The 25,478-nt window shown below is 37.4% G+C and overlaps 3 protein-coding genes across 3 annotated transcripts; 2 read left to right on the top strand and 1 right to left on the bottom strand.

Moving 5' to 3' along the window:
- The first annotated feature begins 5,216 nt into the window (after positions 1–5,216).
- On the top strand, positions 5,217–6,988 carry LOC116253177 (amino acid transporter AVT6E-like). The gene has a single exon (XM_031627949.2). It carries the CDS (start codon positions 5,390–5,392, stop codon positions 6,821–6,823), a length of 1,434 nt encoding a protein of 477 aa, XP_031483809.1. The 5' UTR covers positions 5,217–5,389; the 3' UTR covers positions 6,824–6,988.
- An 8,100-nt stretch (positions 6,989–15,088) lies between these two features.
- On the top strand, positions 15,089–16,392 carry LOC116253679 (uncharacterized). The gene has a single exon (XM_031628614.2). The coding sequence runs from the start codon at positions 15,576–15,578 to the stop codon at positions 16,140–16,142; it is 567 nt and encodes a 188-aa protein (XP_031484474.1). The 5' UTR covers positions 15,089–15,575; the 3' UTR covers positions 16,143–16,392.
- A 644-nt stretch (positions 16,393–17,036) lies between these two features.
- Positions 17,037–24,045, bottom strand: LOC116253678 (protein NUCLEAR FUSION DEFECTIVE 4). The gene is made up of 3 exons (XM_031628613.2): positions 23,470–24,045; positions 17,947–18,911; positions 17,037–17,865 (listed from the first exon to the last, which is right to left on the bottom strand). Exons 1-3 carry the CDS (start codon positions 23,791–23,793, stop codon positions 17,379–17,381), a joined length of 1,776 nt encoding a protein of 591 aa, XP_031484473.1. The 5' UTR covers positions 23,794–24,045; the 3' UTR covers positions 17,037–17,378.
- Between the last annotated feature and the right edge of the window lie 1,433 nt (positions 24,046–25,478).

Here is a 25,478-nt window from a genome sequence, read left to right as displayed (position 1 = left end):
ATGAACCAATGTCCAGGAACACATAAATTAAATTTTTTATAGAGAGGGTGCAGGGTTAGCTTTATTTTAACTTTCATGGTAACATGACTCTCTTTTCTTTATTTTTCTTTTTAAATTCCATTCCAAATGATAGTTGCTGTATGGAACTTGCGGTTCTTTTTAATGTATGACACTGTTGCTTTGAACAAAGGTAGAAGTCTAGCATCCAATGCTAGGGTGTCATAATTGGTCCATCAGAGATTTCTTTCTTTTTTTGCCCCTTCTTTGAGAAGTCTCAAGTTCCAACTCTGCAGGGTCCTTTAGTTTCGTTGAAAAGGCTAAAAAGGATTTATTTGTTATTGAGACAGGTTGAACTGCAGCTTGCAATGGAGTTTAGCATCCAATTGGGTAATTTTCTGCTTCGTGGGCTTCATAAAGGCAAAGGAAGTCTGAGAAAGATGAGAAAATGTGGTTTTAATAATTAGTCAACCCTATGACCTGCAATGCAGGCAAAGCTAAAGCCTATGCATCCTCTGCAATTGAAAGAGGAGGCATGGGGACAAGGTCTAATGACCCATGAATGTAGATATCTCCATTGAAGACAATGTGGAAAACTAGTATCTGCGCATGTATAACTTTGTGGTGTAAAACAAGATACAAGGTGGTTAGATGAGATCTGGCCTGATAGTGCAATCTCATAAAAAAGTAGTTATAGGTAGCTTTTAGCAGGACAAAGTTTGTGGTCAATCAGCATGTACCAGTTACAACTTATGAGCCCCTCATTCACAGGATGTAGAGTTTCAAGACAACCTGGACACCCTTGCTTTGATTTGGCAAGTAAAATTGTTAACACAGTGATAGATGACCACTATGGATGTACCGTGTTTAACTTATTTTAACAAAGCTACATCAATATAATATAATTACATTGTTTGGCTTTGACTACTCAATTTATTTTTTGTTCTTCTGACCTTGCAATGGAAGTGGCAAAGTTGTGAAATGTTATTGACAAGATATACCGTCTGCATTAGAGAAGTTCAATTTTAGTTGCTAGACAATCAGTTTTTCAGCTGATTCCAATTATGATCATTGAATTTTAACTGTTGTGTTTTCTTGTCACTTTTCTCTTTCCTTTGTTGTCATGTGATGTCGATTTCATTTGTCATTGCTCTAATGGATACATTTCCTTGGAAATATTTAGATATGTTACTCAATTTTGTCTTTGGTTCCAGCTTCAACTTGCTATCAGCGTTAGGAGGTTTCATTTGCTTGTTTTATAAAAATTAGAGTTCCTCTCTCTGATGTTGTACTAAGCTCCGATTGCAGAATCAAAGGGCAGTTCTATCCAACAGTGAGAGATTCACCGACCATGTTGTACTTCAGTCACCTTGCGTGTGTGGTATGATGTGCTAGGAAAGAGAAAAATACTACAAATCAATGCGATAAAAACCAAAGTCTTACCACAACTATTGGCCATAAAAAATAGTAGATCTGCTTAAAAATATTACAACCTTATTTGCTAACATCAAAAGGTCTCAACATTTCTATGTGTGGCATAAAAAATGAAAACTATTTGAACAAGTTGCTTGCTCAATAATGATAAAACTAATGAAGAGATCTTCATGAGAGAAAAATCACCAATCAATTGTAGTTTATGACTTCATGGTTCATTACAAAAAATATGTACACAACCTAGTTCGATCATTTTGAAAACTGTTGGCAGAACAAAAAAAGAATGACACAGATCCGATGAGGATTTGCAAAAAAAAAAAAACCCTACCCAACTCCCTTCAAGCTATCAACTTTGCTGTCCATAGATAAAATATCTAGGGAACTGGATAAAGGAAAATTAGGACTACCCAATTCTCATTCAATTAGAAATCAAGCTAGTTGGACATATGGATAAAACAAAAGAATAGATAGTTAGAAAATCACAAGCACAAAAGACAAAAACCATAGGCGAACATGAAAATAGACTTGATTTGATAAAAATTGGTTGTATACATTACAGAACATAGATGAAAAATGAAAACACGTGTTTTCTAGCTCAATTTCTTGTGCCCCTCTCATGTATACTCAATGGAATGAAAAACAAATTATGGCAAATAGATGTTTCACATGTTTTTGAAAGTATGACGGCATAATGCAGCTACTCATAACTACCACTTAACTACCACTTCTCTGTTTTCTTTTTACATGGGTCCCTTTCGTTTTTTTAGTAAGGAAAAATATTGAGAATAGGATTCCGTTGGTGCATTTGGGATGCAGGAGAGAAACCAGAGAAGTCGAGAGGGAGATGTCACCTGTCACGGGCGCTGTGGGTGGCCGTTGGTGGTTCGGGTTGCCGGCAACTATTGAGTGAACAGAGGGAACTAAGGAGACAGAGCTTTGGGGGTGAAGTTTCTCTCGGGAAACGCTATGCATCGGACCGGCTCCACCCCTAGGATCCTACCTACTTCAACCGATTTTCACCGAGTCGATGAAGCTCATACGTATCGTTCATGTGTATCGGAAACGGAAACACCGTCTCGTGTCGTTCATATGCATCAGCTCGCATAATCACTTTCAAATGTGCTTAAGTTCAAAATTAATGTTAAATTGTTATTTATTATGATTTCTAGAATTTATTGCTTTTGGGATCACAAAGATTTCTTACAAAAGATGGATTAGAAAAAGTGTGTTGAATTTGTCACACCCGCTTTTAACATTTCATACCATTTTCGTGCAAAATGTAGCAAAATGTAGACGTAAATCTTGGTCCTTAAAACAATAAAATTCTACCTAAAATGACGTTATAATGCAGAAATAAGATCTTAATCATCCTTTTAAGCTTATAAAATTCATTTTTGTGTTGATTTTCACAATGTAACACATGAAGATTAATAAAGTTTGATAAAAAATAATGACGGGTCCTCTTTTATATATATATATATATATATATATACTTTGCTAACTTTATTTCCTTTTCATACGGACTAAGACCCATTTTTGCATGATCTGAAAGTTTACTGAAATAGTTTTTTTGTTCAAGTTACCAAGTAAAAGCACCATTCACTCTAAGTTAAATAGTTCTAGCTATAGTAAAACTGATTGGAAGCAAACCAATGTAATTAAACATACTAACTGCACACATACATGTGGTAAGAAAAATAATCAATTTTGAGATGCAAGGGACAGTCCCTGAAGAGTTGTGGTGATCGTAAGCTCCATTGTAGGCGTGTTCTTGGTTGACAGTGCCCTGCACCTCCTTCGAATAATAAGAAGACAGATTGGTAATCAACATTATTTCCTCTTACAATTTTCATTTATATATAGATGCCCCCTATATATATATATATATATATATATATATATATATATATATATATATATATATATCCACAACGATGGTCGGAAGCTGATGGGACCATGGTCGAGATTTGATGCTCTGTTCTTGAGGACCATGGTTGAGAATCTGATGCCTTGTTCGTTAGGACCATGGTACATACATTTGTCCTTCCCCTATGTTCATGAGTCAATAAGTGGATAAAGCAGAGATGAAATGCGAAATAGTTTGTTCATTATAAGGTTCTATGGTGATTTTCATTTTTTATTCAGAAAACCATCCGCTTGCTTAGCAAAAATTTCACTGTTTCAAGTGTTTGAGATCCCATTTCTGGTCATTTAATAAATTAAAACATATGAAGCTTTGTTCTCCTTTAAAGTGGGGGAGCCGTAAAGCATCACACCCTCATTTTCTGAACTTCTCATATACGCCCAACTCCCTCTATGCTATCAACTTCACTACCCATAGATAAAATATCTTAGGAACTTTTTCACTACCCATAGATAAAATATCTTACGAACTTTATAAAGGAAAATTAAAACTATCAAATTCTCAGTCAACTAGAAAGCAGACTTGGCTGGGGACGAAGCAAAAGAATAGATAGTTAAAAAATCACAAGCACAAAAAGCAAAAACCATAGGAGAACATGAAAATTGACTTGATCCGATAAAAAAATTAGTCGTATACGATAAAGTACATAAAAGAAAATGCAAGTGGTTGGCAAGGAGAAAACAATAGGGGATATGGTAAAATTTGAACACTTAGGTCACCGATAAAAACTATACATTTTATTTTTTTTTTTCTAAAAAATTATTTTAATGAAATATAAACATCCTAGTACATTTATAAAAACTATTTTGATATAAAACCTGATTTGCATCAAGTTGTTTTTATAAAAAATGTTGATTTTTCTACTACCAAAATGTTGATGTTATGAGAACCATTCATGCATATTATAAAAACATTCTTAAAACCCAAAAAGTGATCAACTTCATATATATTTGGCATCAATAAATAAGATCATATTGGTATATATATATATATATATATATATATGTGTGTGTGTGTGTGTGTGTGTGTGTGTGTGTATAGACACACACACTCTGACCAGTCATGCATGCAGCACTACATGTTTGAGTGTGATTGGCGATAAACAGAAGGATTAATCAAATGGATGACCAAGGGTTAAGACAGAAAAACACCTGTTACAATATTTCTATAAATAATTTTAAATATTTTTTAGCTGAAAGCAGAATTTTTAAAAAACAAAGAAACTAATGAAATAGCTGGTTTGTCTGTGCCATGAATTTGGATGTGCTTTGCACGATCAGTGATAATTATTTTTTTAATTAAGTTATGGAAACATTGTGGTACCCTCAGCTCTTCCAAAAAACGAAAAAAAAAATCATGATATTTCAAACATTGCATATAATTTTCCGGCCAATTGATTGATAATGCCGTGAGGCATTATCCTGGTTTCTGATAAAAACACAAAAGAAAAGATCGGTCTTAAACCGGAATTTATATTTTCCGTTTCTGCTGCTATAAACTTTGACTTTGATTTATAATTGAAGGTCACAGATCTGAGTTCTGCTTTTCAAATATCATGATCTTTTATAGCAAGAAATCACATTTTCCTGAAAAATTTTGAAAGTGATTAGGAAACGGTTCACCTTACTGATGGAGAGAGAGTGGGAGACCAATACCAGTGATTTTAAAACATGAAAATCTTGAGGTAGTGGTGTTGCTTACCCGAAACTATATTGGCCTTAGACTTTTGAAAGTTACGGCAGGATGGCAGTTGAAGGAATCAACCGCCGTTCTCCCTTTGAAATCCTCTCCCTGTTTTCCCCTCTCCCTCTTCAGTCAACTACGTGTGCCTGTGTAGGGGGGGAGAGAGAGAGAGGTTCTTCTGCACTCCATGTGGTTTAGAATTTTCACTTATCATTGATATACACAATTGAGCATTCTCTTCTTTGGTAAATTGGTTGAGAATTGTTTTCATTTATCATTGATATATACAGTTGACAGTGATTCCCCTCTTCCCTTCCCTTTGTTTCCACAAATCTTTGCAGTTTGGAAACCATGTATTCTGACCTGCCCATCTCATCAGAAGTCCGTTGCCCTACAGATCGATCAGGTAATCTCATAGTTCCTCAGAAACCAGCGTTTGCAGATGGTGCCCACAGAGAACCCAACTCTTCACAGCAGCATGGTCATGATGACATCGACGTTTTGCCTCTTATTTTCAACGAGACTAGAAGTGGGTCTGGCGTTCCCGGCGCCGTCTTCAACTTGGCAACGTCGATTATCGGTGCCGGAATCATGGCCCTCCCAGCAACGATGAGAGTTCTGGGATTGTTGCTTGGTTTTGTGTCCATCATTTTGATGGGAATTCTCTCTGAGTTCAGTATTGAGGTTCTGGTTAAGTTTGCTGCTCTTAAGAGAACTACTTCTTACGGGGAAACCGTCGAAGTTGCTTGTGGCAAGTCTGTTAGGGTGATCTCCGAGATCAGTATAATTGTTTATAATTGTGGCATTTTGATTGTTTACTTGATCATCATGGGGGATGTCTTGTCCGGTTCATCGTCTCATAAGGGGGTTTTCGAGCAGATGTTAGGGAAACAGGGGTGGTGGGATGACAGAAGACTAGTAATCTTCCTCCTGTTGATCTTGGTATTGGCCCCCCTCTGTTCTCTGCAAAAGATCGATTCTTTGAGCTCGACATCGGCCGCTTCCGTCGCTCTGGCAGTGGTTTTCGTCGTGGTTGCTTGCGTTGTCGCCTTCGTTAAGCTCGTGGAAGGAAAATTAGAGGCTCCCAGGCTACTGCCTGATGTTGGTACCAGGAGGGCTGTTCTTGATCTGCTTGTTGTGATCCCAATTATGACTAATGCTTATATTTGCCATGCCAACGTTCAGCCTATATACAACGAGTTAGAAGGGAGATCTGTGAAGAAGATGATCAAGGTTGGAAGGATTTCTGCTGTACTAAGTGTTGTTGTATATGCATTCACTGCAACTTCTGGATACCTCTTGTTCGGGAAAGGCACGGATTCTGACGTACTGACAAATTTTGACAGAAATCTTGGAGTTCCTCATAGTGCAGTTATCAATTACATTGTTCGAATTTCGTATGTGATACATCTGCTGCTTGTTTTTCCTGTGATACATTTCAGTCTTAGAAACACAGTAGATGCTGCCATTTTTAGGAGCTCTATTCCCCTGCAGGAGTGCAGAAAGAAGTCCTTGCTTCTGACTTTTGTGTTGCTGGCATTGCTATACTTGGGTTCTGCGGTGATTCCTAACATTTGGGTTGCCTTCAAGTTCACGGGCACGACATCCGGCCTCGCCTTGGGATTTTTTTTCCCGTCTCTTATAGGATTACGCTTAAATGGGCAAGGGGAGAGCTTAAGCTCTAGACAGAAGATGCTTCTAAGGTTGATGCTTGTGTTGGCATTGGTAACAGGAATAATAGGAGTTGTAGGAAACGCTTACAGCATCAAAGAACCAGGAAAGTGATTGGTTTGAAGCTCTTTAGAGCAAAAATAGCTTGAGTGGCATATGAATCTATCTACCCTCAACTTTAGGACAACATTTGATTTCTTCTCAGCTTGCAACTGCTTAATTTTGGAGCTCTCTTTCCAGAGGCGGTTTTGGTGAATGGCACCGTTGGACTAGAAAAATACCAACATATGATTGGCAGAAGATGGAGGCGAGTGCAATGTCATGGAAATTTCCACTCTCAAATGAAATCTCTTGAGGATCTAGAAGAGTCTAAGTTAATACCTTGAGGATTTAATGTTGTTGGCATTAGAATATTGCATATTTTAAGTAGCACTGTTAATGCCACTCAATTTTGTTCCAGTGGCTTCCATTTTATGGCATACTGTATTCATGTTTTCATTTATCAATGCATTCGAACTGGAATCAAAGACTTATGCAAGCTTGAAAATGAAACAATATACGCAGGCAATTTGATAGGCATTTCATTAAATTCTTCCACATCGCATCTTCCTCCTACAAACAAATCATGAGTTGATCCAAATCGTAGAACAACTAAATATTGGACATAGAAGTGACATGATATTGGATCCCCACGTTGTAACCAGTCAACTTCTCAACCATTATATGATTAGTGAATAATCCATTAGTTCCAAAATGACCATTTAATACAAGTATGGCTGAATTTCATAAGGCAGGAGAATGGTGATTTCTTGCAGGAAGCCCGAATGATGCTGACTAAGTAGCCAATACATCCTCTGCAGCTAGACATTGTGGATTTAGGTCTAATTCATATCAGATCTATACTTAGTTCTTGATGTCAACTAATCGATAGATACACCCTTTACCATATCTAGCTTATTGGGTGTTCACATGTTTGGATTTGAATGTGATTCCAAAGTGAATGAAGAAAGCTGTCGGTGAACCTGCCTTCCTATAGAGGAGAAGCCCCAACCAATAATTTGGGTATTTATATTATATCCATATCCGACTTAGTTTAAAATATGGATCCAGACCAGATCCAACTTTTAAATTCGCAACCAAGCCTATCCAACTTGCATTTTGATATGCTAAGAACGGACTTTCAAAATGTAGGGACATTGGATAAAGAAAAATTTAACTGGCTATGTTGTTGCTTTTTATCCGATCCAAATACTTATTTAAAACCGAATACGAAATTGATCAGATGTCATTTCTTGTTTCTTGTCAGTAGTACATATAGACAAGTTCAGGCTACATTGATACTTATTATCCCCTCCAAATATTTAAAAACCGATTATGACTATGGTTGGATGCCATTTCTTAGATGCAAATGCAATCTAAGTTCTTAATCAGATTTTAGACTTTTTTCCATATTTGGCTTTTTCAAAAGTAGTTAGGTAGATATCCGGCTCGAATTGATCTATTGACATCCATGTTCATGATTGAACTAGAAATTCTCTTGTAAAAACTCTCTCTTATCTCTATCTTTCTGTCAGTTTGTCAGTTGGTCTCTCTCCCAGCAGGGTTACTGTCTTGAAACGTAATCCAATCCAGGTGTGCGGGAAGTTAACAACCCAATGTTTGGAAAAAAAACATGAAAGCCTTTCATTTTCTTTGCCTTCAGGGTCCCGAGTTATGTCGAGGTCACCTTTATCTCTACCAATCACTTCCACCTTTTGCAACACTAGAGAATAGCACTCACGGATATCGAAGCAAAGCTGCGCTGTCTATGCCGTCCAACTATACTACTCCCCTAAAGGCACTATTTTGAAACAAAATCAAAGTCAGGACAGTGGCGCAGATGGTCACTGGTTCGAGTGGCGTGAGTGCACCTGTACCTCGCTTGTCAATAGAGGGAAAACTATGGATTCAACCTCCCTTGTTTTCGGTTTCAGCTTGAAAAGGGCTAGGAAATATGACAACAACCACTTTAACAATTCCTTGCATAAGTCTTTCAAGATCATTTACAATTTTCAATATAAAACTAAACTTTTTGAGGTGTTACATGTACACTACGCACACCAAAGAAAAGCTTCACCTCTCACTAGAGGTGAGCATCGGGCCCAGGTTCAAGCCCCAAGAAACTGGCCTCGGTCGGCCCTTTTAATAATAAATATATATTATTATCAAAATGTATTTTATTTTCAAAAAAGATTATTTTATATTTTTAAAACATATTTTCTTTTATTGTAATTGTGCTTAGCCGAGCCCGGGCTCGGGTTTGAGGCATTGGACTGGCTTGATGCCCAGTCCTATCTCTCACTCAAACAAAATAACCCCACCATGATGAGCACTAAACTAAGTCATATAAGGACAACCCCATGACAAAGTTTAGGCGACAAAATGAAGGAGTTGGCACTTGATCCAAACTTTGCACTCTTCACATTTCCAACTTACCAACATGAATGGTGTCACTTAAATTGAAGTTTTACTTTAGGAAGGAATCTTATAATTGTGAAGAAAATAAAATAGTAGCTTTTTGTAGGTAGACGTACCAGCTTGTAAAGAATACCAAACTTTGGAGTCCGTCCATAATAGGTGATGACAAATATTATGAATGAGTCCTAGGCAGGCAATGAAGCAGAGAACAAGTGGCAAGCAAATAATCATTTTCTATTAATTTTTTGTATCACGATTCCTTGAAAAAAAAAGTAGACATTCAAAGGGGCTAGGCCTGCTTTCGGTGCTTTTGGGTAATGCCGCCCATATGCTTCAACTTATATATCGGCAACCACCTTTTGTACCATGGAGACTCGACATCATGAAAGTTTGAAATGGAGACTGAAGACCGCATAATGCTAGTTTTCGCCCCATTGATTGCGCTAACCCCCTTGCAAATACATTATCCTAATACTCAAATATCAGGCTTGGGTTCACTTCTGTTATAAAAGTGAACATTAGTAATTGGATTTAGATTTTTTTTTTACCCAATCCAACTAAATGGATATATCTAATTCATTTACATCTCCACTGCCATATAAAAACATATGAAAACAAACTTTTGTAATAGAAGAAAATAAATAAATAGAAGACTAAAGTATGGCTCTTTAGGAGCCTATGAAGTGGAATTCTTGAGAAAATTGAATTTTCTTAGTGGCTGATGATCTTGCCAAACGTAGGTGTTTATATCAAATTTCCTCTGCCAATCTTCTTTTCCTTAACTAATTAAGTGCAATAGGCTAGTATTTAGCATACCTTTTTATCTCCAACAGTTTCTTTTCATTTAAGGTCGCGTTTGATTACTGAGGATCTGACATCCGCAGTTTTGAGATCAATGTTGAGGCTGGATGCTGGAATCCACAGTTTGAGAACTGGCATGGATTTCAAATCCTCTTAGATTTGATATCCGTGGAAGATCAAACACAACCTTAGATGATCAGGCAACTTACTAAAATCCAGCTTCTTGATTCTTTGGGACTCTGATTTGAGCAATTTAACAGCAAAGAAAATGCCAAGAATAGATTCTCGTGAGAAAGCGCAGTAGACAAAAGCAAAATAGTTGACTACTACTTAACTAGATTTAATATAGCAAGTCAAGAATCTAAAATTTTTTGGGCATGTAAACGGAGACTAACTTAGGCAAGATAAAGATAGAATATTTGGAAAGAAATGAACAAGCGACTTAGAGCCTTACAGGTTACAGGCTGAATATCTTCATATAATATTAGCTAGTAGCAACTTATACTGCCTCTATGTAGCATTTCTATTAGCAATGTACAAATTATTTCATTATTTCTAGTGTTTGTCAAGATCCCCACTACTACAGCTTCTTAATACAGCCTATCTGAGTTTCGGCTGTTGGGTTCATGCAAGACTCAGATGTGGGTTAAAGGAAGAAGAGTATTTCATCCTACCACCCAAAGAAAAGTAGAAACTCTTATGCCTGGGCATTGGCCCGGCCTAATAAGGACCGGGCATGGGCCGGCCCGACACTCAAAACCCGGGCTCGTGCCAGGCCCGACCATTCAAACCTGAGCCCGAGTTCAGCCCAGGCCTGGTTCGATTAAATTAAAAATAATTTTAATATAAAAAATATATAAATATAATTAATTATAATAAAATATTATATATACATATTAATAAATAAATATAAAGAAATTATTGGGCCCACTCGAACTTATCCAGTCAGCCCAGTGCCTCTTTTTTTTGGGCCCAAGCCCGAGTAGGGCCAAGTATCGGGTATCCACAGACCTTAGAAGCTCCCACCAGCCACTTGTTCTCATAGGATACATGACTTGCTTTCAGTACTTTGAGGTATCATTCTCCTTTCATATGCTTCAACTTGCACATTAGGTGGCCCTCTTTTGCAGTACAAAAATTGAGGTTTTTGATATTCAAAACAAGAACTGGCTGTCTACTTGTTGCTGCCCTGACAGCTGTGTCAACCCCTTCACGAACATGAGAGACTTGGATGTGACATGCTAGAATTTGGCGATGTCAATAAATTAAAGAGTCAATTGAGATCACTTCCATTAGTAACTAAGATTAAGGAAGCAGTACGCAGACTACATTTTTGGGAGCATTTTGGATGTAATGTGAACTGGCATGGGATTCAATAGCTTGAAGTTCCGGCAACCGGATGCTTCAAGAGTCAAGACCATGAAGTTAAATTAGGCTGGAGAAAGAGCTTGGTGGCCCTGAATAAAATTTTCATGCTGTGCTTTATCTAAAAAGTTTGATATATCAAGGAAAAGAGTCGAAACTTGATCTTGAAATTTTGAAAAAAAAGAAGAAGAAAATACTGTATTAAATTAGTCATTTTCTCACTTAGAGCATTTTTTTAATAATTACAAAAATAAGCAGTTCTTATAATACAAAGTTGTACTAATAAAAAAATCAAACTTTTTTACAAAAATAACTTGAAATAAAACATAATTTATATTAAATTGATATTTATGGACATAATTTGATGTTCAATTTTTTTAATATCTATATAAAAGGCTAGATCATTTTCAAGTTTCTTGTCAATGATCCACCAATCATAGCATGACGAAGATGATTGTAAAATTTAAAAATAAAAAAAATAATGAAGAGAAAAAAAAAGAGAGAAATAGAGAAAAAAATGACAGATTGGGAAAACCAGTATTAAACTGAAATTGGTTGAACTCTCTTTATATATATATATATATATATATGCACTCAATCTTTTCAAAATGATAGATTGAGAGAAAATCAATATTTTATTATTTTTTATTAATTTTCTCTCAGCCATTCATCTTCAAAAGACCAACTACCAAAATGATTCTTTAAAAGTCATTCACTTAAAGTTATATATATATAACATGTTTCATTGAAAGGTGCTTCAAAGGTCTTTTAAAATGTTTGCTAAAAGACAAAGGACACTGTTGCTTACAAATCTTAAATCCACAGGAAAATAAATTCATAAATAACTTACACGTTCAGTTTGGAAAGCTTGCAGTACCGAAAATTGCATTATCTAATTATTACAAAAAAAGCCACCTAAGGAAGCAATATATATATATATATATATATATATATATATATATATATATATAATATATATATGCATCACAACTTTATTTATTGGGGTGAACCTTGTTTGAAATATTAATTGCTTCTACAGTCGGCTTTTTGCAATTATCAGATAATTGCATTATCTGATAATTGCAAAAAGCCGATTGTAGAAGCAATTAATATTTCAAACAAGGTTCACCCCAATAAACAAAGTTGTGATGCATATGTAGTTTGCAAACAAGGCACCATATTCTTTCATATGCGTGGGTTTTTTTGTGATATTTTGCTTTCCTTTTTCCCCTCATTAGAGAGGAATTTCTCCACCCGTGTCATTGAAGTTCCGTTTGAAGGCAGGTAAAAATTTGGAACGATAAATTTACCATGAAAAAAAAATCCATAGTAAAAAATCGGATTTCAGAAGGTTTGACTTTTTTGTAGGGTAAGGTAAAATTACCCTAATTTATCTATTTCAGCAGAGAAATTTTTCTTGTATTTGATTTGAAAGTGAAAAGCCGTACAAAAACATCAAGTTTCTCCGATGCATAGTAAATTTTTTGTGTATCAAACAGACCCTAGTTTTGAAATGAATATGCTTTATTCTACCTATTGATTCTTCTTCCTTGTTTGTGCAGTATAACATACCTTAAAGCTTTTATGAAAACAAATACTTTTGATGATGAGGTAACAAAAACAAAAACAGAAATAAACTTAAGTGAGAAACACATTTAATTGAGGGTGACTTATGTGTTAGGGCATTTCACTAACGTTAGTCAACCCATCGCAGGTAAAATGCATCAACTCCCGACTTAAGCTCTTTATATATATATATATATATATATATATATATGGAGATTTTGACTTCAAAAAATTGGTGAAATTGATGTTCTTAAGGAGACTTGTCTCCACGTTCCACTTGACATTGACATCATTTAGGTTTGAGTCGCTCAGCCTTGCCCCGTTGACCAGGCAATTGTTGTTCGGTGCATTGTTCTTCTGGCGCCACCAGCTGTTGGCTTGTCGGCTGTCTATCTGACGTGTGCGCGACTGGGTAAAGTTGGGGTCAAGCTCAATCCTTTTCTTGACCTTAAGTCAAGTTTCACTGTAGTCTCCGTGACTCATGAATCGTTATTTACCACTCAAGTTTATGGTTGCATAATGAGTCGAGCCAGCTTAAGCATCACTCATAAAATCGAGCTCGAGTTCAAGTGTATATTAGAAATGTTAAAACAGTTGAGTTCGAGTTGTAAGGACTCGATTTAGCTCAACTATAAACGGGTTAACGAGTTAAAAAAAAAGAAACATGTTTAACATAAACAAGTTAAACGAGTTGAGTTCAAGCTCGATGTTATATTATCAAGTCCACTTGTTTTATTGAGCTCAACTCCAATTTTCTGAGTCGAGTCAAGTCTCCTTATGTGCAACCCTATTGGATACCCAATACCAATTGGTCAATTTGAAGTAAAAAAACCATTCACCAGGGTAGGGTCCATAGGGGTGAAGTTAACATTTTTTTTTTAAGTTCAAAATTTACTTTAATATTTTAAGTTCAAAATTTACTTTAATATTTTAAAAAGCTTTTCATAAATTTCTCATTATTATAGTTTATCAAATCACCAAATCAATTTTTATAAAAAGTAATGACATTTTTTTTTTTTAAAACTCCGGCTGATCCATTTCCGCCTATTTCAGGTTTTTCTTATTTAAAATATTAAATCAGAAAAGTTTTAAAAAACTTAAAATTATATATATTTTTTAACCCAGGGTAATCTCAGTGTAATATTATTGACAAACCTTTACGATTGATTGATGGGAACAAGCTAAATGAACATATTGTGCGGACCAGAAGACGGAACGGTGGGCTGATATTTTTGCGGTGCTCACCATGTTCTCTCCGCTATTCGCGCCCGCTCGACGACAACGTGACATTTTCAACATTTTTTTAGAACGCTAATCAAACAACTCATTTCAGAAATTAGAATTAACATTTAAAGGCCTAATTCTACCATAATATAAAATATTTTTTTAAATTTTAATCTACAGCAAGTTCTTGCAAACGGCCATGCAACCAGGGCTTACTTTTACGAGTTCTCCTAAAAAAAAAAAAAAAAGAAAAAAAAAAACCGCTCAGTGCACTACAACCACTCTCAGTAGATTAATTGATACGCCAGCATTGAGGATGTTCCAAACTCCATCCACCTCCAATATAGGTTCCTTAAAAGGTACTTTTAAAACTTTTGGTAGATCTCTCGCTATGATCACGCAAAGGCCTGCAAGTTAGGCGATATTCTTCATTTGCTTTAGTCATATTTATTCAATACCGTACATGACATCTACCAAGTAAATCTATATCTCTTTTGGAACTTAAATTTTCTATATATATGTACATATGTATCCACAAACAGACAGCTACTGGATCTTTGTATGTCAAATTTGATGGAAATCATCTTTAACTGTTCATTTCAAAGTGATCAAACAGTAAACACTAGCTTGCAAATAAAAATAACTTGTCTTGCATACATGTAAATTAGTTTCCACAATCTGATTCATTTAAAATCCGCCGCTCAGGTGGTTTATATATATATATATATATATAATAATAATGAATCTGATGGCCGGGTTTTCAAGAATCTAGCATATGACATTCCCAAAAAAAAGTTCATTAGGAAACAGTTTCCCAATTCCAAGAAGATCATCGACGGTTGCAGAGGGACTCACCGTCCATCACCAACATCCCTCTGGTAGTCGCTTGAATAGAATGGCCCCACCATGTTGAACATTTTAATATGAAGGTGATCATCCTCTCCCCATCTATCAAGGACCATCACTAGCATGGCCCCCTTCTTGTTACGACTCCTAATTCAGATTGATTGCAGACCGCATTTACCCTCTTCTGTCCCTTTGCTCCCAGGCAACATGCCGTGTGAACATTTCAATGGCTCTTCTTCCTCCTCGGCGCTCAAGTCCAAGACAGGAGATGGCCCACTTCGCCATTTCCCATGGCGTGATTGAAGATGTTCCTGAATGCAGTCACTCCAGACCTACTTTTGTGCCTCCCTCTTCACCCCTTCCTGGGCCCGATTGCCCCAATTCTCAACTACCCACCATTAGAAAAGTAGCGGAGAGATCAATCAGAGGCAATATGGCCAAAAGGATCGGCTAAAGATAAAAGGAGCTGGGTCTAATCATTCTGATTTCCAGGATCTCTTTTCCTCTGATCTTCTTCCCCTCCCCATGTGCTCGCCTGCTGTTGTTGCGTCCCTTCTTCCCTATATAGACGCATCCATCACCTCCCCATAATTCATAAGTCTCAACCATGGACTGGTTCGGTTGGCTGTCTAAGACCGGTCTCGAGCCTTCGTTGGTCTATGAGTACGGCCTCACGTTCGCGCGTAATGAGCTCGAAGAAGACGATATCGCATACTTCAGCCATGACTTCCTGCAGAGCATGGGCATCACGGTGGCCAAACACAGGCTAGAGATACTCAAGCTTGCGAAGAAGGAGCGAGGGGGAAGGCCGCAGCCGTTGTCTAGACTGCTTGCTGCGATTCGGAGATCTCAGAGGTACGTCTTCAACCGCCTGCATGATTGGCTTGTTACTAGGGAGTCTTCCTCCCTTGCGATCGTGCCGAAGTCCAACCGGAATAGGAGTTGGAAGGTAAGGAAGGCCCGGAGGTTGATGTCTGCCAACTCGAGCAGACTTCTTCTCACCAATGGCAGCACCAATGGCAGGTCCACTGCCGTTGTTCGGCCGGCAACTCCCGGTGGAAGTCCCCTGGCTTTTAGTTTCAAGAATGATTATGCTGATGGCGGTTCAGTTTCTCCATATGCGAAAGAAGAAATTCATTGGTCTTCAATGTTTCAGGATTTGAAACCCACATGAATGAATGAATGAATGAGTTTTTCTTTTTTCTTTTTGCCTGTGAATTTGTATATGAAGAGGGCCGTCTTTTCTGGATAGTGGGAGTGCTTGCGCTTTGCAGCAGCCTCCCCTCTTTATCAGCAAGATGCCATGAACCCTCTCTGTTTCTGGGTTTTTCTCATACTTTTTTGAGATTTTTGTGGATCATGTTAAACCGAGAATACTAAGAATGTTTTTGCCTGTATGAATTGTATAACATTTACGCCTGAAAGGTTTCTCGTGTTGAGCATCAACCCTCATCTGTTTGCGAACTGCTCGCGTTTGCTTCAAATACCATCTTTGAAGAGCAAGAAGTTTAATCTGGTTTCCCATTTTCAACGATGCAAACAGGAAATGCTTGCAATACACATCTTCCCTCTCTTTCTCATTTATTAGGCCAACATTGTCTATGAATACTCTGATCATCTGATAAGGGAAGATCATGAACAGATTTGACAGAAACGTTACAAGTTCAAACCATGCATTAAATGACCCCTGGATACATTCAAATGGGCATAGAAACTCAAGAATTTTGATAAATAAAAGGCCTGCTCTTGCGCAACCTGTAGTAAAGGATTTCCCCTTTCATCTCGCACATACTGCCACCACACAAGGGAAAACAAATGATGAAAACAGGAATTTTAAGCTACATGATAATTTTAAGCTACATGAGATTATTTGCCACGGAAACTTTACAAAACCATCCATACCAACTCCTCCAGCCTGCCAACCAGAGCAAGACTGATTAAAGAAAACTGACGCATCGAAGACTCGAAGTACATGGACCGATTCATTCTTCATTCAACTAAACCTTCAATTAAGGATGCAAGAGTAAACATAGACATGGCCCCAAGTAGAAGGGAAAAAACTGCAATCTTTTCTTCAAAGAGGTTACCCGGGCAATGATCTGGCCCTTTTATTATGCTATCATTCTAACATTCTGAATCCCGAGGAACTCATGCGAGTAATGATACACAAAAACACAACAGTTCGAATGTGAGAAGCTTCTCTCACAGCTAAGTACATCCACACTGTATTATATAAGCTACACTGTAAACTGGATCAAAATTTTTTGACGTCAATGATTTCAAATCCAGACTAAGCAATCACAACAAAACTTCTTGACCATCAAAATTTTCTCTTCTGCACTTTGGGCCACTGGCTTGGAAGTACCGAGCTCTACAACTTGATTCTTCTCCATCAACAAGAAGAGCCACCTTAAGACTGTGAAGTACCACGAAAACGAAATGAACCACCTGAGTAGAGCATTTGATATACAGGTCTTATTCTTACTGTAAGAATGACGCTCAGTAGGGAGCCCAAGGCACAAACACCTGCTAAAACAAGGAATGTGAGCCTGAAGCACATGACACCAAGACATGTTTCATCCGATGTAACCAAACCTTCTGCAAATTGTTTTTCTGCTTCCTTATCATAAACATACCCAGCAAGGCCTGCAGAGAAAATAAGAGCACCAAGTGGATTCCCTATCCCTATAAAGTTGTAAATAACACCAAAGTGCTTTAGTCCAAACAGCTCAGAAGCTGTTGGGATCATGATAGAGAACTGGACGCCATAGCAGATGCCAAGCAATGCAGTTGCGGCGTATAATGTGCCAGATAGAGCTGACGCAAAGAGAAGGTGTGCTACCAACATGATCAGTTGTGTTACTGTCATCCAAATTGTCCGAGGGATTGCTTTCAACCTGAAGGACACAAGTGAACGTCACATCCATTAACTAAACAAAAGATATGTTTTAATGAGTGTAACCTAGAAAAGGAATTACCTCACAAAGTATTCAGACACTGCACCTCCACCAAGACGACCAATGAAATTGCCAAAGCTGAAGAGGGATAGAAGAATGGAGGTATCATTAGCCCCAAGCGCAGTTCCAATTTGTGCTAGATTGTTGAGAACAGTGACACCAGAACCGACACCAAGGAAGTAAACCAGAAAAAGAAGCCAAAAATCAGCCTTAATTATGGCTTCACGAAACATAAAATCTTCCCCCCTTTTGGGTCTCCGTTTCTTTTCTACAGCACCCTCCCCCTCAGCTAGAAGTATGTCCACATCAACTAACTCTTCATCATCTTCCAGGGTCCCAAGGCTTCTCGTTGACAAAGAAACATGCAAATATGGCTCTTGGTTTTCAGAAATTTGATCGACAGGGACATAACTGCTAGGTGTACTCTTTGCCTGCTTTTCTTCCCTTTTAGAACCAACAAGTAAAGGCTCTGTATCAGAACCTCTCAGATCAGACACACTTGGGGTTCTGGATTTATCTCGAAAAAGCGTCATCTTTATGGGAATGGCCAATGGTGCCAAAAGGAAGATTACCATCACAAGCACAAATGACACCGAAATCACGTAACTAATAGAAAGAACATCATCTAGTATTGTAGTCGTGAGAAGATAGATGCCTAGAAAGATGCTTGTAGCTTGGGTAAACAAGAAATGACCATGCTCAGCTGAGTCTTCTCCTGATGCAGGTGTGCAGCGCCTGATAAAGTACATCAATGCAAGACATATAGCAGGAAGGCCCAATGTAAGAAAGAGCAAAAGTTTTTCCGATGAACTATACAGTACCCCTGCATAGATTTCTGTATATACAGCAGCACTAAGTCCAGCATATCCCTTGAGGAGGCCAGCTACTGTGCCTCGACTAAGAGGAAAGTTCCGCATGTTGGTCACAAGTACAGCAGTGCCAAACCAAGCCCCACTATTTGTGCCAATGCATAAAGCAAGCCATAACTGCCACAGTGCAGTAGAGATTAATCTACTTATAAATAAATAGACAGCATTTATTAGAAAAAACAACTACTACAAGCATGCACTAACAGTTCAAAAATTGAAAAAGATATCAAGATTGCCATGTAAATAATTTTTCATCAGCTTATGTTGAACAGAAATCAGGTCACCACCCATTTCACCTCCTTGTGTCACCCAGCTGCAAGAGCCCTTCATTAATGTCAGTGACATGCTCTCACCAGCACATTGACAACTCTCAGTAGTGTACTCCCATCAGTACACTGACAACTCTAGCAGACTGAATGTATGGTCCAATTTACAGGGCAATGCACACAGGTGGTGACCTGACCTCAATTTACTTGTCTTCCTTAAAGTACTGAATGGGAGGCTTTGCATTTTTTTTACCTCAATTTATCATCGATTATCTTATATTTCAGTTTCAATTTATAATTTATTTGATGCTTTTACTCAATACATTTTCAGGTTTTACTTCTTTATAACTTACGCATTTTTTGGTCATATTCTCCTTTAATCTTCAAGAGCAGTCACAGGGTACATGCACATTTTGTCGTTCCATATTCTTGCATCTATATCCAGGCCACATGTAGAGCTGTTACATGCATAAAAATGTTAGGATATAGGACTGACTCAGGCAAGGACATGAAGGTATTCTAGTGAGCTATCTTGACTGATTTGGCTTTACCAACCAAAGTCCATGAATTTCAAGCAAATGATGACAAAATTGATCCATGGGAAGCCAGAAGTCATCCAAAATTAAATGGGATGCCAATTCTACAGTCTACATAAATATCCTGCTTCTAGCCTGGTAATCTATCAAATGCACCAAAATTGCAATCAGTCACCTGTTATCAGCACTTCGACTGATACTACAACTACAAACCACCATAAATTCTAAAATTAGGTATTGCAGAAAATCCTATCAGAGTATTGCCAAACAAAAATACACTAATAAAAAAAATCACAATTTCCAGTTTCCTAATTAGCCTACAGACATAAACCTTGCCCAAATCTGCAGCTAAACGTGATTGTCTTAAAGAAACCGCCAAGAAGACACTTGCTTATCCAAATTGTAGCACTCAAATCCATTGTTGGCAAACTCAACGGGCTGACTCAAGAATCGCCCGAGTCATCTCGGATCAGCCACAAATCCAGTCACATGTCAAGGTTTTGGCGAGGTAGAACCTGACTCGGCCCGACTCACCTGGAATCACCCGATTCGGCTGCAGTAAAAATACATTATGGTAATTTGATTACTTGACCAAGTCGACGAGTCAACTAGCCGACCCAATGACCCGATCATCTGCCAATCTGAATCCAAGTCATGGGTTTATCAACTATGCTCAAATCAGTATAAACAGGGAAAAAATGAAAAAACAATAACCTGAGAAAACAAAACAATGGATAGACATTAACGTTTTAAACAAGCCTCCCCTTTAAAGATATCTACATGGAGAACAGAATGATGTTGAGTAGTCTAAGAGCATGGGAATCATTTTCAGAAAGAAAAAAATACCTTTTTCTCAAAAAATGCTATGGGAGGAAACATGATCTAACAAACCACAATCTCAAGATAAAACTTATATACTAATAGCAGGAATTGTAATTTGCATCTGACGCACATCAAGATTACAACAATAGGAACCCTGTGGAGTCAAGTCAAGATTCTTTCTTTCTTTCTTTCTTTCTTGGGAATTTCTAGTTCTGCAAGGCTGCCACAATACCATCATTGTTTACCAAAGTACAATTTATAAAAGGTAATCACTAAGCAAAAACAGAAAGTGAAAAATGAAATTCATTGTCTTAATCTATGTCACATGGGTAAGAATGCTGGTATGGTCCCCATGGACATGGGTACAAGTGCAGACACTGGCACTGACTGTTTCAGAAGACTAGGGTGCAGGGAGCAGGGACACAACCATGTGTGTGTGCATATATATATATACAATAAGATCCTAAGCAAACAAAAACATATTATTTTTACTAAATAAGAAATACCAAATGAGACCAAAAAAGCACCAAAAAATAATTTTTTCTGTGCCCTGAACCTGCACAGCGCCCTTCAGCATAGTTCTTCATCAAGCTGTAGTGTTAGGGCTCCCATCTTCAAGACACTTCTGAGATCCGAGTTATTCCATCTTAGCTAGCCACTTTTCATTGTCTCCTAACAGCTCAAATACATTTTCATAATCCTCAAGAAGGATGTAATATGGATCAGAAAGTTGACATAACTACCTAAAATAGAATAAGAGTCACAACCCATGCATGTTAGATCATGAAGGATACCAAGGGTCAGTGGTTCGAACTATCTACCTGAAGCACCAGTGCTCCAAGCTGGGCCATTTACTAGAACAAGATTATATTCCTTTGAGGTCGACAGACATTTGTGACTATTGAAACAAAAGAAGTAGCCTTTGATGCTGTTCTCCATCAAATTTTGATTGTTAGACATATCATCCATCACTAATCCTCGAATGGTATGTTACATAAGTGGAGGTGCTGGGTGCAAATGCAATATAGATGCAATGTCGTCAAAAGACTTGGAAGCAGGGGAGTGGGAAGGGCATATAGTGACCCACAAAATCATCATTGCAGTGCAAACTAATCAACATTGTTTGAATTGTTGTTCACTGATGATTAACGGAAAAAGTAATAGAAAACTGTACACAGCAAAAGCATAATATACGAACTTGCTTATGAAAATAAGATAATGAAACTATGAATTATCTGATTTTATATGATTCGCTTGATTTTCAGTAAAAGGTCAAATTTTATGTGACTTAGGATGTGGATGAATTCGAGCACATACAGTTAACTTTAGCTGACATGGCTGACCAATGAATTTGGCCAGTCAGAGTCGCAACCACATGCATACCAAGAACCTACTAGTGGGTGTATCAACCACTACGTCACATAGCTTTAGGCTCTCAAAGACTCTGGAGAATCAACTATAATTTTTTGTTCACTGAGACTTTGTTCATCACTTCCTTCTACTTTTCCAATCCTTTTTCCATCGTCTCAACCTAAGAAGTAGTAGAGACAGAACCATCAGAAATTACCTTTTGTGAGGAAGTGTTCCAAGTTCAGTTTGGTATTCAGCAAATCCAAAGACCCAATTTCAAAGGTGCAAAAGGTCATTTCTTTAACAAATGTTAGTTTGCATTACAAACAGCTCAAATTTGGTCTCCTGGTTCTCAGGAGGTCAATGACGATAATCAAGAAGTCTCCAAGAGAGTTCACACTTAAAAAATTTTCACATCGTACCACATGCTGTCATATGTATCTTAATTTCTAACTAGAGAGAAACTAATACGGTTCACTCACTAAACCAGTTTCAATGGTATATCAGTTCCCTATTGGTCTTATCGTATAAGGCATTTTTATCTTTTATGACACTGTATACCATGGGAAATGTATCTTTGTGTGTATCTGCTACCGTCATTGAAAACTCATAATTGGAGAATCCTTTTTGTTTTTAAAAGTAAAGCACCTAAGATAGACTCTCTTACACTGCATGTTAAGCATGATGTAAAAGATAACCTTAGACATTCAAGTGGAAAGGCCATACCTCTGGTGCTGATGTTGTGCATAAAAAAGAATGTACATGATTTTCGCATGGAGAGTTCCTGTTTCCATCTTATGAGATAGAAATTTGACTTTAGCTTTTATAATTTTTGGAGCTGCTTGAAGGGAACAAATTGCAGACCAAAGTAATTTTCTACGTCATTTTTGTTTAAGCATTGTGGACTATTTTAAATTTTTCTGCCGAAAATTTTAAACAAAAGGTTATGGATTTTACGAAGCAGTGGTTGTTAAATGTTAACGAATATCTTAATTTGGCCCTAACCATTATGGGTTGGGATACTCATTTTACATCACTAAAGCTCATGCAAATATGGAAGGGCTTCAATCAAATGGGTTACATAAAGTCGGACAAATATAAACTAGTTCTTGGGGGAGAAACTAGAAGAAAGTTGGGACCTACTAATGATTCATATAAGCCCTCATGAACTGGAACGGGCGTTTTGCAGTTGTCAGAACCAGTAAAGTTGATCAAGGAGCACCCCACCGGTTAGATCACAATTACCGTAACATAGTTTGCACAGAAAGCAACAGCACAATAAACGGAGGAGCAGCTACAGTCTCAAGTAAACGGTCCTCCATCACCCTAAATTCATTTCTTTAGAGTAGAGCATGCCACCACAACTAAGTAACTACTGACAAAGAACGTAATAGGTTTACTCACGTGAATGGCTCCAACTTTTGTCATCATTGTGTGTGTGTGTGTGAGGAAGATCCATTAATAGAAACTAGCCAGAATGAACAAAAATTGATCCACAATAGAATCAGTATACAAAGCACATACATGCTATAAGAAAATAGCACCTAGGGATTCCTAAAACAAATAAAGTTAATAAACCATCATCCACCGGTTTCCCATTCTCATTTTTCTGAAAAGTGAAAACATCATCCTGAAGTAAAGGAAAAACCACCAATAAATCAAAATCTTACACAGACAAAAAAAATGGTTTTGCAGACTTACAACGATAAAAGGCAAGGAAGACACGGTCTGACTGACGGCGAGCCATATGACACCATAGCCCAGAAAGCAAAATAAGGCGCCAATCATGAGGAGCACCCATGGCGGGAGCTTGTTGCAGGCGATCCCCGGAAGGATGCCGACGTTTTCGCCTATGTCGTTGGCCACGCCAAGCAAGGTGAGCTGCTGTTGGCTGTAGCCAAGCACGGACTTGAGGGTGGGCGAGTAAAGGGGAAAGTTGAAGGGATTGCCTGCAGCTACTTGGACCCAGACGGCAGCCCCAAGTCCCACCCATGGCGGCCTGGAGCCTGCCTTCAGTTTCACCATGTCTCTTCTTCCCAACTACAGCCACCCGCCTATCTCTTCGTGGTGGTGAGTCGGGTGACGGTGGTTGCAGACCGAAGCCTCTTATAGTAGCGTAGCATCAGAAGACGACCATGGGAGAGAGGGAAAGGGAGAGACACGGCAAGAGAGAGAGAGAGACCTCCTTTCTCGATGCTTTCACCCTCCTTTCTCGATGCTTTCACCACTGTATCATCCTTCGATTCTTTACCTCCAGAAGCCAACAATCCAATCTGGCTTTTCTGCCTTCTTTTTCTTCGCTTTTTTATTCTCGAAAAGTCAGTTAAATTTTCGCCCTTCGCTTTAAAAAATGGAGGTATTCACTATTCATTACCGGAACGGAAAAGGAGGAGGATGCTTTGGTTTCAAAAAAATGTTAAAAAATACGCCAACATTTGAATATTTTTATATTGCAGATAGAACTGTGTTGCACTATGAATTCCCTTCCGCCTTTTTTTTTTTCACCGCTAAGAACCAAAGTTCAATTTGAACTCTGATTCAGCAGCAACCATGAAATGAAATGCAGATGGTCCTTTGGATTAACAAGTTCAATCATGAGTTACATTAAATTCAGATAAGATTCATTGGAGATTGTTATACGTTAATATCTGAAGCATGTTATTTTGTTAGAGATTGATGTGTAATGTAATGTGGTTGAAATATTTCATCGTCACAGGTAAAATACCATAACACCCAAATGTCATGTTGTTGAAACATTTCATCGTCACAGGTAAAATACCATAACACTCAAATCACTATTGTCTCTCTTAGCTCACTTTTTTTTTTTATGACCAGAAGCTATAAATTGCCTTCAATATCAAAGAAGGTAAACAAATCACCCTTTTCCATTTGTTGTTTTATTTTATTTTGAGTTATAAAAGCTTATTACTTAAATGCACAATTTAAATGCCGTCTTTATTAGAGAAGTTTTCTACTTTGTGTTGACAACCAGGTGTGAGAAATGGCTCCTTTCCACAAATAATAAATTGAAAAAATTGCCTTAAAAGCCTAAGGTTTGGGAAAATAACAAATCATGTTCAATTTAAAAAACTTAAGAAACAGGCACTCACCTTTTAAAAGGAAATTTTGGAGAGCCAACCTCTAAAAAAATATTAGCTTTTGATGTTAGATGACAAAATTACTCATCTTGAAACAATTCTTAAATAGTTCTTTGTAAGGGGGTAATCTTAATCCTTTTATATAAAAAACTATTGATGTTGGTTGATGCTTTGTAAGGCAGCTCTTTAAAAAAATTCTTTAACTTTCAAAAGTTGAATGATGCTTGTTCTTTGCCCAAACATTAACTACTTTCTTATAATTTTTTTTCACATATTGTCCCAGTTTAACTATAACATGTGAAGCCCAAAACCCACCAAAGAAAATTGTCTTGATTCCCAGAATTTTCATAACAAAATTCAATCTCTCCCCTTTTTTTTAGATTTTTTTTTATATTAAAATTCATTCCCCTTTAAAACAACAATAAAAAGAGGAGCAGGTTAATGTTATAAGAGGCACCATTGACAAGTCGATGAGCTTTCACTCTCATCTCTTCTACAGATCAAGGGGGGCCTATAGACCTTGTCTCGTCAAAAAAGTTTTTTTTTTTTAAATTACATGTAAATTTTAGAAAATTTCACTTGTCTTATATAAAAATTTAAAAAATAATATTT

The sequence above is a fragment of the Nymphaea colorata genome, chromosome 4 (assembly GCF_008831285.2).
Source record: "Nymphaea colorata isolate Beijing-Zhang1983 chromosome 4, ASM883128v2, whole genome shotgun sequence".
Lineage (NCBI taxonomy): Eukaryota > Viridiplantae > Streptophyta > Magnoliopsida > Nymphaeales > Nymphaeaceae > Nymphaea > Nymphaea colorata.
The sequence above is the reverse complement of the archived record's forward strand: the minus strand, read 5'-3'. Positions and strand labels throughout refer to the sequence as shown.